Genomic DNA, 18,459 nt, shown 5'->3' with positions numbered 1-18,459 from the left:
GGTTAGACTATAATGATTGTCCCCAAGTTCCTTCCTGCTTTGACAACAAAGTGCCACAGGTCTGGCATGTTGTACTCTCATCTCCTCACACAAAGTGTAAAAGCGTGTTACATACGTGCAACAGCACCTCGGAGACACGGTCAAATGTCAAACCATCCGAGTTGTTTGGGAGGAAAATTGCTTTTCATCAGCATAGGCAGGTCCAGTTGTGTGCAACTTCCTGATTTCTATTTTGATCAAGTCCAGTGACCGCTCGCTATATGACGAGCGGGCAAACAAGCCGGCTGCGCTCACTCCGGCAATTTACTACACTTTGCGCTGGGCACCAAAATAAATCCCTGACATTGGCTGGAGGAAATGATATAGTTGAAACATGTAACAGCCATATTGAGGTAAATAATCCACAATCCGTGTTTGTTTAATTCATGCTTTCAGAATTTCAATGAGTGCCAGATAATGATCCTATTCACCTTCCTCCTGGCAGACTCACTGTGTGGCGTGCAGACAAGCTCTTCTTCTGGCTACCTGCTCATCGCGCATTCAGGAAGGCGCGTTTGGAGACGAGCACCTCATTTGTTTCTTTTTACCCTCGCTGGCAAATTAAGGGAAAACGCCAGTGATTAGAGCAGAACAAGGTGCTTTATGGAGTAAGGTTTTAATGATTCATCTTCAAACGCTAATAAAAAATGATGCCATGTGCACTATGGAGAATCCCCCAAACACGCACGCACACACCACCAGTGTAATAAAATAATAAGGAATGTTTCATTTTTCCTCACACTCCCTGAGGATGAAAGAAGGGGAAAAAAGATTGCCAGAAAACGGATTATCTCTCGAACGCTACGAGTTCACAAGTCCAACTAGTAACTTTGTTGAAGGGCAGATATGTATCCGCCCCGCCGCCCCCTCGAGGAAAACACTCCTATTTAGCCACGAGGCCTCCTCAGCGATTGGAAGGGGAGATGCAGCCGTTCTGACTCGCGCCATCCGTGGTTTATTATTTTTTTTTTGCCTCTGCGCCGTGCGTAATTACAGCTTCAAAAAGGAGCATTGGGCTAATCCCTTCATTCCAGATATTTTACTGCTCTGCCGGTCTAATAAGCAAATCAAATCGTATCTGGGAATCACAAATGAGTTTTCCGACGGACTGAAGTAATTCCTTGCCCTATCGGCAGCCGGAGCCACGTTAGGGAGCGGATACCTGTAATTCCGTCTGGAAGAAGAACTTCTGAGGACACTGCGAACAGTCGTAGATCTTATCCTCTTGGCCGTGAGCGGAGAAGATGTGCTGCTGAAGCTTATTGGCCTGCACAAACACTGTGGATGGAAGAAGAAGAGGATTAAGATGATGCTATCGGCGTGCATCTCATGTTCTAAAACGACAACTCCGCTCGTGCAAATGAGTGCGGGAGCCGGCCTAATTTTGGCTGCCAGAATGGAAATAAATGGAATGACGAGTGAACATGTCAAATGGCAAGGTGAAAGAGGGAATGACAAACAATGGACACGATATTACAACATTGTTCAGGGCTTTCATTGAAAAATAACAATTGCTAGGTTATCAGTGATAAAATCCACGACGCATGCTCGTGAATTCATTGTTTTTCGTGAACAACGATGTTTAGAGCGTACGGTGGAAATGAGGAAGATCATAAAATATATATATATATATATATATATTTATATATATATATATATATATATATATATATATATATATATATATATATATATATATATATATATAGAGAGAGAGAGAGAGAGAGAGAGAGAGAGAGAGAGAGAGAGAGAGAGAGAGAGAGAGAGAGAGAGAGAGACACGCATACATAAATTTTGTTTTTATTTTATAATAGTCCCACTGTTTGGCTGAAATAATTTTTTAGGACTGTAATCTTGTAAGATTAGAATTGGCCTGCACAAAGAGTGGCAAACAATAGGGATGCAGGGGGGACCTCGCTGCAAGCATTCCTGCAACAAAGGCGGCATCATAATTGCATTTGGCTGAATGGAAATTGAAGAGACGATGTCAAATGGCAAGGAAAATGACTTAATTACAAATAAACGAGCACTGCATTGTCATTACAACAACCTTGTTATGTGATATAATTGAGAGAAGAAAAAAAAAAAGTAACAATTGAGATGTTATCAGCAATGCTACAGCGGGTCAAATCCACAGCATGGGCGTTCCCAAATGCATATTGTGTGTCGGGAATAATAAGGCTCCTTATTTAGCACCGCGGTGGGAACAACAAGGCGGAAAATAAACAAGCGCCAAATTTGGCATAGCTTCAAGTGCAAAACATGGCCTCCATTAGTCAACATGGCTAATTATATTGACAATATAAATATTCATGCGCTACTTATTCATGCCGCCACCATATCAACACACTGGCACTTTAAACATATATATGGATATATATTTGTGCTTTAATGAAGCCAGAGTCCACATTGGCAGAGCCAAGGGGGATGGCAGCGGCGGTGTAGGTGTTGAGCGGCTGTGCCTTCAACGCGTGGGTGTGTTTCAGCGTTCTCCGAGGAACACTTCAAACGTGTCGTTTGTTATCCCGGACCCCTGTGCTTTAACGACGGCCGTCCGATCTCAAAGGGAAAGAAGTTACCATGCAGGGGCCTTCATTTGAATTTCTTACAGCTCAAAATAACTTTTCTTCTAATAAATGCAACGTGGAGCCACGCAGAGATGGCGCTCGGGCACGGGGCATGCGTGTGTGTGTGTGTGTGGTGGTGGGGGCAAGGTGATGTGACATGAAGTACTAACGGAATAATGCACTCGAAACCACAAATAGAAAGCTTATAAACATCCATTTACTCGCAGAAATGACATCTTATTGAGAGGAATAGGTGATTGAATGAAATCTAATAGATAAGTACATTCATTTAATGCAGAAAGCATCTTTTGTCTAATGACAACAACCTGATTCTTTATTATTAGCGGGTGTGTTTTTATGTGCATATGCTATAGAGCAGCAGGTCAGGGCGACTGCAGGAAGCCCTCATTATGTCTTTGGCTAGCAGAGGAACAAGTCGATACAGCGAAAATAAAAATGGATCCGAGATGCGGGGGGGGCCTTCAAACGCTGAACACAACGGCGATGACCAGACGCTTCTCCACTCGGAATACTGGACTGGCAAAAACTAACTAGCAAAACATTTTCTGGAATGCTTGGAAAATATGAAAGTTAGCTAAAAGCCTGCCTCCGATAGGTTGTGGTATGCTTTGGACAAATGCATCCAAAGAGGACAGCTACTGCGAAGAGGAAGGCAACTTTTAGTGGGCCGTCGAGGGTGTCAAGGCTGACGGGGACGCGGGGGCCCGAGGTCTCCTCGCTGTGGGGGATATTAAGCCCTCTGATTGGCTCTCAGGGGCCACCCATGGCAGACATGTCCTGTTCAGCAGGCCCCAGCTCATCTTTATTTTGGCACGGCGGTACTCTCCGCAGGCTGCGTTGCACCAATACTAAGTTGTTTGAGCAGGGAGGCAAACAAAAGTTAACAATCCCCCCCCCACTTTTCCCCCTGCTTTTCATTTATTTATTCCTCTAAGCTACGTGTTTTTGTTGCCGCCGCTTAATCACGAATGCGGAGGATGTTCTGCAGCCAAACAAGTCATGAGACAATTTCTACAACTTTAACGGGGGATGTAAGCGGGCACACGGAAGTTCACAAATGGCCATCAAAGCCACACTCTCAGGCTATGTGACTTCTCTTAGCCAATCAGGGAAGGCGAATGAAATGTAACGCTATCTAACTGTTTGATTCCGGGAATGTTTGAATGTTTTTATCAAGTTCCAAGTTCCGTGTGTGCTACTTTCATCAGGCAGAGTTTCTTGTATTTTGTTTGTCTTAAGTGCATATTCCCAATCACAATATCCATGGCAGGCCTGCCTTGCTGCCTTGCTGCCTTGCTGCCTTGCTGCCTGGCTGAGGCTCCTAAGGGTGCAGGCAGACACTTCTAGCTGCAGGCTCCCCCACTTCTGAAACCTGTCAAATGTGTCCTGGGAGAGTCAGCCTGCCTCTCATCATCCAGGGGCTTGTGGACCTCTCTCTCTCTCTTTTTCTCTCTCTCCATTTACACTTCCTCCCTCCCCCCCATCTCCTCCCCCTCTTCCACACTTTCATCTCACATCCAAACTTGCCGGTTGCAACCTTCTCAGCCTCCTCCCGAGTTTTTTGTATTTTTTTTTTGGTCTCCTTTTCTCCTCTAGTTTGTCTCCCTTCGTCTATGACTTACTTTGACTCGCACTTTCCCGCCAGTCACTTTTTTGGGGCCAGATTTGTCCTCTTTTTGTCCCCTGTGGTGGTGATAGACAGGTGTGGCAAAGAATGATTGGACCGCCCACTATGTCACATCTCAAATGTACTTTTTCACGGCAACTGCGAGTTTACCGAACATACGAGATAAAACAGAAACAATAATGCAAACATGACAAAGCAAGGTGACAAAGAAGAACGGAGAGAGGCCGCACTAAATTCCTGGAAAAGCATTTCAAATGAAAAATGCAACAGTCTGCTGAGGTCGCAAATTTGAAGGCTCCCACCACAGCAGGAGATGTTTCCCCTTGTTGTGGTCCAGAATAGAAATAAATCTCACCTATTGGCTTACTTAACAATGGACCAACATTTTGTATGTATTTCACATCATGATATTTGACATAATTCCACCTTTAAAGTGCAGGTCAGTTAGGACGGACAGAAAGTTATTCAATGTTAATGAACAGTATAAAGATCATCTGCTTTTCCGCTTGCTGCAATGGCCTTAACTCGTCTGTTTGTCTACTCTGTGACTATTGTCCTGAGGGTCCCCCCCCCCCTCCCACCCTTGGTGCACCGTGATCAATACGGACGCGGAGGGAGAGCAGGGTGACTACCTGTCCGTCAAAGCTGGTGGAGGAAAATGAAGGTTCAGAGGAGGCATGCTGTGTATATTAAATCAGTCGGGAAGGGAGAGAGAGAGACCTATATCAATAGGCTGCAGCTAAAAAGAGAGATAAAATGAAGGAAGAGCAGGCTTATTATGCTTTGGGACTTTTATATATTTTTTATTTTGACTTTTGCTGTTTCATTTCAGTAAGTTTTGATGACTCTTTATTCATCCAAAATACTTTGTTTGAATAAAATGTCATTTTACTGTTAGTTTTGGTTCACTATAATAACCTTGATGAGAAAAGAAACAAAAAAGAGCGAGCTAATGGTTTTAATTGACGTATCAAGTGTGCTGGGCGAAAGGGAAGGAAATGAGCTGAGAACTTCCAAAGTGCAAAAGAAGACTAAAGAGCTGAGGCGGAGAAATAACAGTGAAGAGCCCAAGTTAACGACTTTGCAGATTTCATTATGGAGATAGTTAACCCTGTTGACACTGAAGGAGGGCGCTCTCCTCTCGAGAGGAGCGCGCTCCTTCCACCTCCACGCGCTGAGACAGATGAGATCATTACAGCTATCAGCGCCACTGCCATCCACAATTAGCACATGCCCCCCCCCCCCCCCCTCCCCCACGAACACCACCTACTCTTCCTCCGCTCGCCTCGTGATGTCGTCCTCCCCCTCTCGCCTCCTGACACTTCCCGAGGCCCCCGATAGCGGAAGCCATTTGGACTAAATAAGGAGGCGCATGCAGCAGAACTTCTCCCCGCTTTAGTCCAAGCACCTGTTTTGACCTTTCCCAACTCATTTACATTTGGAGATGCAAAGTTGAGCTGAAATGTCTGACTGCATCCATGTGAGAATGAGAGGAACATCAGGGCTATCAAAAAATTCTCCTAAATGTTGGGTGGCAAGTGAGTGACCATGGCCACCTATAGCGCCGCCTCTGGTCCATCCATTCCAGCATCAGCGTACACAATTTTTGTTGAAAGACGGCACACACCTGTGAAGCAGACAGGACACTTGAAGGTTCCGCCCATCCCCTCGAAGCTGTGCTCGATCAGATGGCATTGAAGCTTGGCCGGCGAGTCGAACGACTGACTGCAGAGTTTGCATTCGTGGTTCAAGCCCTCCTCTGCAAGACAACAAAGCAATCATGAGTGGCTTAAAGAAACAGTCAGAATCATTTTTAAGATTCAACAGAAGATCAAATTACAGCCGAGAAGTAATTAATGCCACCGAAACTCGTTTCATGACCTCAGGTCGGAAAAGCTCAGATGTTCGCTCCATTTCTCCTCCCCGCTTTACCACATCGGAATAGATCAATTTGCCACTTGGCTTAAATCATTTCGACAAACTCCACACATTCGTTTTCCAGCTCGAAAAATCTCGCCGAGTCAGCCTTGTGCGGAACGACCCATCTCCAGCATGTCAATAAAAAGCCCATAATGTCTGCTACTGGGGCCAGACGGCTTCTCCATTAAACTCCCGCTGGTCAGCGTTCGCTACGGGGAGGATGGATGCACCGGGGATGCATCTTTAGGTTTCGTTCAAATGACCAGCACCTGACGTACCAGAAGAATTAGATGCAAAGTGCATGAAAATCAATTCTACCGAGCAAAATGGAAGGAAACCACGTGTTAGGGTTAATCTACCTCGCTTCCGCTTAAGAACACATGAACGATACCGCTTGACATGACAAGCTAGCAGGTTGTCAAGGGCTTACGCAGCGACACCGAGGTTAGGCCGATCACAGTTTGCCAAGGCGCAAAAGTGTTGTTTGCCGCAGCCCTTGCATTTGACAGATGAGCTAACGCAGCCTAAATATAGGTCTGAGTGGAGCAGCCGAAGAGGAGGAGGAGGAAGAGGAGGGAAGAGCCAGCCAGTTTATCCATCCATCCAGCCAGCCAGTCAGCACGAGGACGTCTGCCCTCTTTGATCATCATTCACTCGACTCGTGCGTGTGCGTATGTGTTGGGGAGTACGCTGAGGTCAAGCGTGCTGCAGGGTTCACTCATCTATGCTGCCGCCATATGCGCAGCACCTCGCTTGACCCAGGCCGGCCGGCGCACGACGCGCTCCCGTCGGACCTGCTGCCCTGCTTCATTATGCAGAAACCTCCGCACCTGCCCGACTGACCCGTGGACGTGTGTGTGTGTGTGTGTGTGTGTGTGTTTGGGAGCAGGTGCATGGAGGCAAAGTTGCAAGAATGCAGGAAAGAATGCAACGCATCACACTGTTATGTTTCAAATCCAACAATGGACTAAGTATCGTTGCCGCGGGTCGTTCCATTTGTAGGTTCATTTTTAAAAAAGGGTTCTGTTCATTGAGTGATGTAAAAATAAAGACAAAATGGATGAACGGCTGTTTGGGAAACATCAGAAATCTCCACCGAGGCGGTTGTTGTGATGTTTTTTTTTACGGCTAAATGAAACATGACAACCGGCAAATGTGTTTGGAATAACCGTGCCTGAGCAAGCTAACCAGATGAACCACATCTTCCTCTTCTCTCTTATTGGGCTGAAATCACTTCCTGTTCCTCCCTCAGCATCCATGGCCGTGTCCCCGCGCGAACTCCTCGCCAAATCCTTCAGATGCCGACTTCTCCCGGGCCTCTAAGCGTCTGTGACACCAGAAAAGTAAGCCCATCTGCATATCCACAGGGCTTCGCTTTCCCGGGGCTGATGCTTTATGTATTTCACAGCTCCTTAAAACACAAACGGCTAATATCCCTCCCATGCGGTGGCACCACAAGTGGGAGAAGAAACAGAAGGGAACCGTCTTTATTTCTTTTTTTTCCCCATCCTGGCTGAAGTTCATGCGCCGTTGAAGGTTGTTTGGGGAGTCGGCGCTCGCCGCTCTCGGGCTGGCGTGCTTTCGTAAATTCTTTATGTAACAGGACAGGAGTTGCTGCCTGGTCAATTCTGGAAACCTTCTGCGAGTTCAATCCGCTCGTCTTCATTTTGCTTGGGAGCGGATCAACTGACAGCGAGTAAAGAAGACGAAAGTAACTGAAGATGTTCCAGTTAATAATTAAATACGGGCAGCTCAATTAATGAAAGACTCTCATTTGCTTCCAACACCTCACATCATCAGGCCACACCGATGCTCTACTGAGCTCATTCGGTTACGTTGAGTTTGGGGAATGCTCATGTAGAATTCTTAACAAGCCAACACATTAAACAATAACCCAGATTCTAACCTTAAAACCGGGACAAAAACCCAACCTGAAGAACCAAAAAGCAAAAATGGAACCCTAAGGCGCTAAAAACCTGAGCAAAATGCTAAAAGCACAACAATTATACGAACCAAAAAAAGCAAATCCAAATTAAAGTGCGACAACGACAAACTTGAGCCATCACGGTTGCATTTGTTATTTCCAATCCACGCAAACATGATCAAATACCGCCCCCCAGTCGCAGTTTGTGCCGCATCCGCTGAGTGTTTTATTTTCAGAATGACTTGAAGCATTTGTTAGGAGTCAAGATGGATTTATGCTAATGGCCGCCGTGTTGTTCTCCGAAGCTTGTGCGGCCGATGCAGCTCACCCAAATGATATTAAGGACATCAATCAAGGCACTCTTTTGCCCAAAGTAATGAGTAAACAAGGGAGGGAGAAAATTGGGAATATTTAGTAGGCAGCAGTGGGTTGTTTTGAGGGCACCCTAGAAATTAAAAGAGGTCTAATCGAACAAAACAGGTCAATGAGATTCGCGTGCAGCGTTTCAAAGAGCAAACCTTTCCCCGCCATCCTGTTTATGAGCAATTTCACCTTTAGCTCGTTTACTTCCCGGCCTACCATCTGTCTCGTAATTTCCCGCCTGATATAAGAGTTCTCCATGAATAAGATTTGAGTTTCGCCCGATTTTTCTGCAGTCTGCGCCAGCCTCTGCGGAATTGGATAGGAGCTTCAGGCCTGTAAACAGTAGGTGGGTTTACTTCTCTCTTCTCTCGGCGGGAACTATCCATTAACAGATAATGGGGGGAAAATCAGAGTGATTAAGGCCCAGGGAATTATGGGTGAATATAAATTGACTCCACCTCCGTGCGATGAGCTCTCCTGAGATAGAAACGCCGCTCATAGAAACAAACTCATTTCTGAAGTAGTCGCGAGCCCATTAAGGTGGGGGCAGAAGGCAGAAAGGAAAGATGGTGGGTGGCGTCACCAAGGGATGCAACCCCCCTCCGGACCAAAGCTGATTGGAGAACCGGTGCCGGCGGGGAACGTGGCTGATATGTATTTCCTGCTTGCACGCTTCGAGAAAGCATGCGCAAAATACGGCAATGAAAGGAGTAGATTAAATCGAGGTACCCCCCTCCCATCCTTCGATCAGCGAATGAATGTATCAGACAAATAGAAAAGAAAATCAAAGCGACTGAAAAAAAAAAGCTAAAGTGGAAGCTCCGCTGCGTTTTGCCGGTGGGGAAGTGGGCATGTAAAAGAAATCTTTAGTGCGTGCAAAGGAAAAGTGGAAGAGAAGCCAACTACCAAAGCCCTCATGTCAGGGCCCCGGGTTCATTGCATGCTTGATGCCGTGTTCTCCAGGGGGGCTGACACGCCAGGGGTGGAGACACCCTCACACAGCGAGAGCAAAGAATTCTGGGGTAACACGTCTCTAGGAGAATGTCAGCTCTGATGCGCGGCGGCGACAACGGCGGAGGTGCTAATCAGAGCAGAGCGGAGCTCCTGCTAAGATCAGCCCGCGTTTGCCGGCCCGCAGCGTTTCCGCCACCGAGTCAGAGATGACACTTCTCCGCTGTCGACAAAAAAACACGCGTAACGCCTGGATGGATGTGACAAAAGATTTTAGACCGGTGGAGCAGCTTTTTGACGTTTTACAAAATGCAAAATGGCGTTCTACTTTCGAACAAAACCGAACGGATGCATTTCCAAACCAGCAGCTGAAGGATCACAAATGAAGAAAAGTCAAAATATAGATCCGGTGATTGACAACATGCAAAACACGTAGAGGTTACTAGTTTCCAACTGGCCACACTACGTTTGATACAATTTGTCAGAACTCTTTATAGGGACTAAACACCCTCAACTCTGAGTCCAGTATAGCATCCTCAAAGCAAGCAAGAAAAACCTCAAAGAAATGTTTTCTGGCCAGCAGATTCAGATTGAGGTGTGAGTCGAAGCGAGACTCTCAATGTAAAAAGTTAATTACTGGCTCATGCCTGTCTTTTTTTTTTTTTTTCTCCTTCTCTCACGAGCCTCTTCAATTCAGCATTGTCAGGCTGAGGTATGCAGCTCCACTGGCTCTGTGGTCGGTCCGCACAAAGGATGAGGGGAAGGGGGGGAGCACAGGCCCCTTGGCTGGGCTCGCCACATGCAACTCTGTACAATTAGCCAGCCCCTACGTTCTGCCGGCTTATAATTATCAGTGCTTGCCTTAATTGACTCCCCTAGCCTGCTGCAGAGGGACCCCCATCACCACCTTCCCCCTCTTGCCACGCCGGGATCTCCAAAGTCATTTAGGAAAGCGCTCATATTTTTGGCCTGACAAAAAGAGGGGAACATTTGGCGGCAGAGTATTCATCATCAGGTGTCTAGAGGTTTTCCTTAATAGAAAAGCTGAGTCCCACTGAGTGCGCTCCATGTAGCGGCCAGCCACGCATGCTCAGGACCAGCAAGCTGCCGTTCGCAGCGGGCCGCCACACATTTGCATAATTTTATATAACACAGGCGCCCGCACTGGAAATTTAATACACCTCAGCAAATACCAGACAGGCGTTTTGCATAATTTTTTTTTCTTCTTCTCTTCTCTACCTTGCTTCCTCACACCATGTTTCTCTCCTTGTCTTGTCTGAGCCCCGCCGCCCTCCCCTCCGATCCCGCCCGGCGCCGAGGCGGCGTTCTCTCGTCGCCCCACGCCGCGGCTCCTCTCTCTCGGAGAGGGAGAAGTTCATTACCTCAGCTAAATCAGAATTAGTCCCTTCATTTTGACGGGGCGAACTTCATTAGAAAGGCCCTTCCTTAATCCAGCCGGGAGAACTGATGAATCTACACGGGGGCAATCATTTGCTTCTCGCAGCACATTCAGCCACTTCCTCCCCAGCGCTCCATTTCCATCTTTTCCTCCTTCTGTCTCTACCCTCACAATTTCATCGGATCGGCGGCAAAGAAAAAAAAAAAACGGCAAACACCTGCATATAATTAACTCATGGCAGGGTGGAGAGGATGACTTATGCCGCACGGAATGTCCCTTCTCCCCGACAGGCTTGGGAGGCCTCTGGAGGAGCCGCAATGGATTTGGCCGATGCTCAAGCTCAGGGTCTGAGGGGAGCGCCGAGACCGTTTTACAATGCCATCGCTAATGCCGCATTCTGGTGAGGGAGGTTACGGCCCACCTCAAAACGTTCCGCTTGACAATAAATAACATGCCTGAGTAGTGTGAAATACTGCATTTGACCAGCAGAGGCTTCGATGGGTCTCCTTCAAACGATCATCAAACAATTGCAGTTCATCGAACGATACGAAGCACATTGTGTTTGAAATGTGCCGTGCAAATAAAGCTTTGTGGAATTCAAACACGCTCATTTTCAGGAAACTCAAACTGATTTACGCTGATTTTCTTTCCGAGCGAGACGGAGGGAGGACAGACAGCCCCTGACTGCCATAGCACGGAGTCTGGTGTCAAACAGATGTGCAGCTTGGCAGCTCTCTCCTTCAAAACAGAGAGCCCGTGGATTTTAGGGAGGCGCGGACCCCGTCTTCCCTCCCCCTTTTCACCGCTCCCCCCCCGACAGTCCAAAACTCCCCACACAAGGCCCCCGCCGTCTCCGAGTCCTCATCACCTCCACGCGGGAGTCTCCTGACTTGTAATCTCGCGCTTCGCCCGTGAAGCCCCCGCGTGGTGACCCCCTACTTCTGCGGCTGATGGCTAAATTGGAATGGCGCACCCTGCTGGTGCCGCCAGCTCTGAATACACAGCAGGTACTCGCGTGGCAAAGAGGCGGCCCTCTCTTTCTCGTGCTACCTTGCATATGGCGGACGTTCACGCTGGCTGCGAGCTGCAATATCCGTGTACGACGCACGCTGGGAAGAAAAGGCACAATCAGGAACCCGCAAAAAACGCTTCTGGCGAATCGCAACCTCGTACGCGGTGTTCGCAGGAGAGTTATTCTTTGCATGTGTTAGCCATTAGCTGACGGTATTACGGAGTGAAACGTGTACTCGAGAGTTCTTCCGCAGCAGTCATTCTGAATTAGGAAATGGCAAAAAAGACAATTTTCTTTTTGCTCAAATCTTTTGAGAATGAACTGCAAATTTGTAAGATACAAGTTAACTTTTGTAACAACAACACGGGCAGTTCGCCAGATACATTACATATATTTCATTGCACTAAAATCCACTGTGGATTTAAGGATGGAGATAGTTCAAGTGTTTATTTTTTTTAAGCAGACTGCAACGGCTAGGTGGACAAAAGCAAGCAGCCGCACTAATTACTTGGGGACTGGTAGCAACAATTTCTTTCTGCTTAAAGCTCAATTAGGCAACGTGGTTGCTCTTGTGAACAGAGACAACAAATTACAATAATGTACAATCTCCAAAGACAATTAGAAGGCTAATATTATGACTTCACAAAATAAAGCACGTTACACACTCTTCGGCCATTTTGTTTAGCCACCAGGCCGCAATCGGAATACGGCAAAATGTCAAACGCAGCACAGAAGATGAAAGATTTGCATCTCTATTTCTTCGTTTCTGACTTTGGGGGACAATCCCAGTTCGGCCTTCCGATGTGGAGGCTAACAAAAATGGCAGGCGGGCCGCAAATGGTCCCCAAGCTGCACTTTGGACACCACTTCATAGTAATAAGTACCCAAGAAAACGTGTACGCGCACCATTTGACTGTCACTGTGGTGAAAAAAGGTCATCAAAAACAAAACACCATTTTGATTCAAATCTCGAGAAAAAAAAAAGCCTCTTCCCTTCCCTTCCTCCTCCTTTTGTGTTCACGGCCATTTAATTTCCCTGCCATAAACACCATCTTAGGTGAGGCGAACAGGAAGGAGTACTTAGGCCAGACTGGCCCACGGTGGTATTTCCAGCAAGAGCTCTCCTGGAGAGAATACTTGTCCATTAAGACTGTCAGGTGAAGCTCTCAGAAAATGAGAGGCAGTATTTCTGGAGAGGTCTGCAGGGAGTGCGCTCAGGAGAGGGAGGGAGGGAGGGAGGGGGGTGCTCGGCGAGACTCGGCGTGCATTCAGGGTTCAAGAAAACTCCAGCCCGACTTGGCTACGGTGATATCTATGCCGTCGTCACCAGATTATTGAAAACATAACCTACTTTGCTCTACAAAGAAACGTCTATTCTATCCCTTTGAGTATCATTAAAAAGGGGTTTGGAATTACAACGCACTATTATTACAGCTCGCAAGGGGGGAGACCTCAGTCATTAAGCTTCTAAGATGTCGCCTGTTTTGATGATTTGTATCCGCTCTGTTCCCTTACAAAAGTGACAAATTCTTGCTATTTTGTTGCCAATCTCTTCGCGCTTGTCAAGTGTATCGAAAGATCACAAAAAAAAAAATACAAAAAAAAAAAGCGCCTTCAAACGCGCGTGTGATGCATGTTGAAAATTCACCATTCCCCAATTGCGCTCGCAGGATTAAGTCGCGTCTCGCGTTTTTCTTTAACCGGTGGCTGCTGCGTCTCACATCAGAGTCGACGCGAGTGGAGCGCGTCGCTATTGTCCAGGGGAAGGAACCCTCGCTCCAACCGTCAGCGCCTCACCAACTGGGACGGAGATGATTAAAACGCACGGCGGCGCTGACTGACAGACTCCCCGGCGCTTCAAGGAGATGACAGAACGCTCCTCTAATTTTAACCACAACGCAGAGCTCTTCTGTCAAAAAAAAAAAAAAAAAAAAATGCAGAAAACAGCCACCCTGAGATGCTTAAGTGCAACAAAAGTAACAAACTGAGCAGAGAAATAAGTTTGAAAAAAAAAAAAACAATCGGAGTGCAAGGAGGTGATGGGAGCGAGCGGGGAGAAGGCGCAGTGTCCCACCGGCGCCGTACACAAACAGCTGGAACCTGTGAGCGCGTGACAACACCTTCAAACATTTCTGTTACTTTCACAGAAATATCTGATGCTGATGCACCAGTGTGATGCTTCCGCCGCATCCTCGTCCCAGCACACGCACAAACACACAAACACAAATCAGACGATAGCTGACATTTTTTTATAGCAAGCATGTGGAGGTGGGAGAAAGCAAAGTGAGAGACAAAAGGTGACGTGCAAAACAAGGAGCGAGCCGGATTTACACCGCAGCTCTCAATTTAATCACCATTTTGATTGCATGCTTACAGTATATTTATTTATATGTCGAGCGTTAACTTGATGTACAAGTTTCAATTGTCGAGCTCTGATAAATTGACAAATGAAAATCAGGATGCACCCCAAAATTCCACCTCCAAAATGTGTACTTGGATCAGATTTCGGTCCTGATATCCAATTTGATTCAAGATGGCGCCACGTGTCTGAAAATGTTCCTTCACAGAGGGCGGCCGGGACAGGCTGGGGAGCTTCTCTTTCATTGTCACGTTATACGGCGGGAGGCGGCGTACTAAATGATTCACAGAAAAGTCGAATCTTTTACATCGGCGTCAGCAATTCAGCCAGGCGCCCTTGTGGGGGAATTCTTTTTGTGTGTTTTTATTGAAGTCTGCGCCGAGTGCGCCCAAAAGCTCTGACAGGGGGCCCCCGAGGGCGCTTGTCTTCACCTTCAAATCATAAGATGGAGTGCAGAAACTCCCTCCGTGCTCTCAATTATACCGCTCGACGCCCCCCCCCCTTTACACGCTCGGTCCGACAAGCATGCACGCAACGCTGCCCTACCCAGAAAAATAAAACAAGGAGAAGTCTGAAGTAATGCGGTCCCGGTGGAGGGCGCCAGCGTCACCTTGCTGCTGGATCAGTTGACAGGCTCCCTACGAAACAGGTTCCCCCCCCCCACGTGGGTCTTTCACACTTGATACTACAAAGTGACAGTTGGTACTTCATCCTGAGGGATGGGCCTTCCAGTGACCAAAAGGAGCTATCATGGCTAGAACATTTTCTCAACACATTCCGATATCTATTTTAAGTTGGCGGATTGAAGAATTTTGCATATTTTTTGTTATGGACACATCACAATAAGAAACAATGGAATGATATGGAATGTTTATGCCTTGTAAAGGCAAGATTGCAAGATCTGATTTGAGCATTAAGTCTAAAAATCTGTATATTTATGGGAGTCCTTGGCTTTTGGGAATGGCTTAAATTCGATGGCGTCATTTTGTATTTAAGGTTGGGATTCTTGTTTATTTGATTTTTTTAAGCCCTTGAAATGGTCAAATTGCGAGTCGTCCAAAGGTAAAGTTGACGGGAGCGCAAGTGAGGTGCGGCGGCTGTCATTTCATGGGCGGGCACAGCTGTACAAACACGCAAATCAGGCCATTTCTGCCTGCTCGATAGAATCCACTTTGCATGAATGGCCTCCATTTTCCCCGGGCCAAAAAGGACCATTTTCCACATGTCTCCATGCAGACGACAGGCCTCAGATGAGTGGAAATGCAACATTAGTTTGGGCTAATTCCATGTGTGAAATTTTGGCTCCTCTGGCTGACTTTGCCCAAGACCTCGCTCGCCCAGGTCCTTCCTTCCTTCCTTCCTTCCTTCCTTCCTTCCTTCCTTCCTTCCTTCCTTCCTTCCTTCCTTCCTTCCTTCCTTCCTTCCTTCCTTCCTTCCTTCCTTCCTTCCTTCCTTCCGCCTGCCCGCCTGACCTGTCAAAAAGCTTCCTCATCTTTCCCAAACAACATAAAGCAGCCACTGCTGGCGGGGTCAGGAGGGCAGCTGCCCCGGGTGCCCGGACGCCTTCGCAAACGCTGGCGCAAATGCTGGAAAAGGGCAACCAGTAAAAGGGAATCTTTTCAAAGTGAAATCTCCAGCTGATGGCTTAGAGCTCCACACCCCACAGTTTGTTTCTCTTGCTGCTGTCAGATGCTCGGCCTGAGCCATTTGGAAGGATTAAAAGGGGGGGGGCGAACCGGACAGTAGCGCAGGTCCTGAGTGATGGCTCCAAGACCCCTCGGAGAGTGATAAACCTTTTGACCGTGACGGCCCCTTCCCCGTGAGATGACCTCTGACCTCTGGTTCTGTGCCACGGACTCAACGATGCAAAAGAGTGACCTCCACAATGGTGGGCAGTTTACCTGCCTTTTTGGATCATCCGGCATTTAAAAACAAATGAAAGCTTTGAGAATGTCTTTGTGTCTTTCAGTTGGTAGTTTGACTTTGCTATAATTTTTACTGATACTGTCCTTTTTTTCTGTTACTGACACCACCAACCATCAGCAACACATTTCTTCTTCTGTCAAAATATAAGGAACTGAAAAGAGATGGAACATCAGCGTCTCCTGAAGCGAGAAAGAAGACTGCACCAAAATCAACACTTTGAAGCTTTTGCAGCTGACCACATAAATGAGCCAAACGCGTCTCTGTTCAAATGTTTTGCGGTCAACCAAAGATGAAGATATTTGGACACCCTGGCTAGAAACGGAGAACGATAATCCAAAGAACACCAACAATGGCGGTAATAAGCTCTGAAGCCCGGAAGCGGACCACTTCTATTTTCAAATCCATTTCAAAGCACGAGCTCGACGGCTCTATAACGCTAATTATAATAAAGTCACGCCCCATTACCTATTCAAATAATGTGTAATCTGCAGGCGCGGTGAAATCGCTATGGAAGAAATGAATGGCCGCTGCCAAAGTACGTGTATTATTAGCAACGGCGCAATGACACGTCCACGTTTTCCGCTCCACGCCGGGCAGGGCAGCGGCTCCAAGGTCGCGGCGGTCCATGCCAGTCATTCCGCAGATCCATTTTGCCTCCCCAGGCAGGCAGGCGGGCGGGCAGGCGGCCTCCCTCCCTCCCTCCCTCCCTCCCTCGTGTTGTTGGCCCAGTGATTCAGTGCCTTGCATTAAGAGCAATTCACCTGCCTGCGGCATCCCAGCGGCACAGCTCCCCCGGGGAAACCAGGTGGAGCATAAAAAAGTTCCACATATGGTAAAGTCAAGCTGCTCGGAGGCTGCCGAGTGTCTGCTGTGGGGATAGCGGCTCCTAAAAGGCCCAGCTGGTACTTGGAAAAGAGCTTGTGCATTACTACACCTCCGTGTCTGTTTGGGCTCCCCTTTGGAAAGTGTTGGCCGGCGCACATGACCGGCCATTTTAGATTCCTCCCTCTACCCTGCCTCATCTCCCGCTCCCGGTTCTGTATCCAATTGAACATTTGGTCCTCCACTGCCGGTTAATCAAATTCTTCCATCTGGCCCTCGTGGTCCCGATGGAACTCAAAAGGTGCAGCCTGAGCTCGGGTCCAAGAGGGAGGGGGGGGTGAGCCTGGCGAAGGAGACGAGGACTGCCGAGCTAACTTACGCAGCCCAGTCAACTAGATCGAGGTAGTGTGCACAGGGCCGGTCGTTTTGGGCAAACAGGAACAGCTTGGGACTAAGTACCAGAAGCCTGCTGTTCTCATCCAGCTCTGGGATGGCGAAGGGATCAGATGACAGTAGGAGGATTTTAAGAGCTAATACCTTCATCGACTGCAGAATGCACAATTGAGTTGGGTCTAAATACGACAGATGGCATGTAGCAATGTTATTTGCTTGCCGCAACAGTAGATGGCGCTGCGTTTGCTTTGGGAGGGGGGGGGCAAAGATTGCAGCATGGAATTAATTTTTGAGCTGATGCCGAATAATGCGACCTCAATCAAAGCATAAGATGCATCCTGCCGTTTAGTCTCAGAGACAGACAAACCTAAAAGGCAAAACAGATAGGAAGCTTCTGGAGGTTACTTAACCTCCATGACACTGTCGGGCCCAGCTCGTGAAGGGAAAAAGAAAAACCCATAAAAGCAAAGTTATGGACCAAGAAATTACAACACGTGCGTTAAATCTCTTCTGGTTCATGCTGGCCGAAAGAGACGACAAGCTGCATCTCGGTGTCCTCCTGGCACGTCAGAACACTGAAGGATCACATAAAGAGTTGAGCAACTGCATTCCTCTCGCTTAGTCTCTGTAACTGCGGAAGGGCTCAACTCCAGAAAAACGGCTACCAAATATTTACAAGTGCTACTGACTTCAATTGAATCTTTCTGACATATCCGAATCTTCTTTGCATTCGGGCCAAACAGCTGCTTTGCCTCTTTAAGCCTTAGAGGGCGCTGTTCTCAGACTAAAAAATGCATCAGAAAGGATCCACGGAATGAAGACATTAGCTTGTTGTCTTCCTCGAGTTCAAAGTAGCCACGCATCAGTAAGTAATCGGTATCTAAGCCCGTACTCTGATCAAAAGGAGTCGTGTTCAGATATCACGCAAAGCCGGCGGGGATCTTGTCATCCCCTGGAGAGCGTCTGTTGCCTTGGCAAAATATCTCCTTCATATTTTTCAAACGTGACCGTTTGTATTCAGCGTCATCCGTAATATGCTTCCAATCCAGTGTTACTCTTTGATTGGGGAGGAGCTGAAGGGGAGGTCAGCACAAATACAAAACGTCTGCCTGTTCACGTCCGACTATCGTCTCTCT

General features: G+C 47.5%; 1 protein-coding gene across 1 annotated transcript in view; it reads right to left on the bottom strand.

The window, feature by feature from the left end:
- The window catches only part of LOC147046175 (zinc finger protein 521-like), a 74,162-nt gene that overhangs the window by 9,509 nt on the left and 46,194 nt on the right, over nt 1-18,459 (bottom strand). The window contains exons 8-9 of the mRNA XM_085930290.1: nt 5,882-6,013; nt 1,202-1,317 (exon numbers count right to left, since the gene is read on the bottom strand). Of these exons, the coding sequence (XP_085786416.1) occupies nt 1,202-1,317; nt 5,882-6,013 (248 nt within the window). The remainder of the gene's footprint in view (nt 1-1,201; nt 1,318-5,881; nt 6,014-18,459) is intronic.

Source organism: Syngnathus leptorhynchus, chromosome 14 (genome assembly GCF_054491065.1).
Source record: "Syngnathus leptorhynchus isolate UIUO chromosome 14, UIUO_Slep, whole genome shotgun sequence".
Taxonomy (NCBI): Eukaryota; Metazoa; Chordata; class Actinopteri; order Syngnathiformes; family Syngnathidae; genus Syngnathus; species Syngnathus leptorhynchus.
This window is presented reverse-complemented; position numbering and strand designations above follow the sequence as displayed.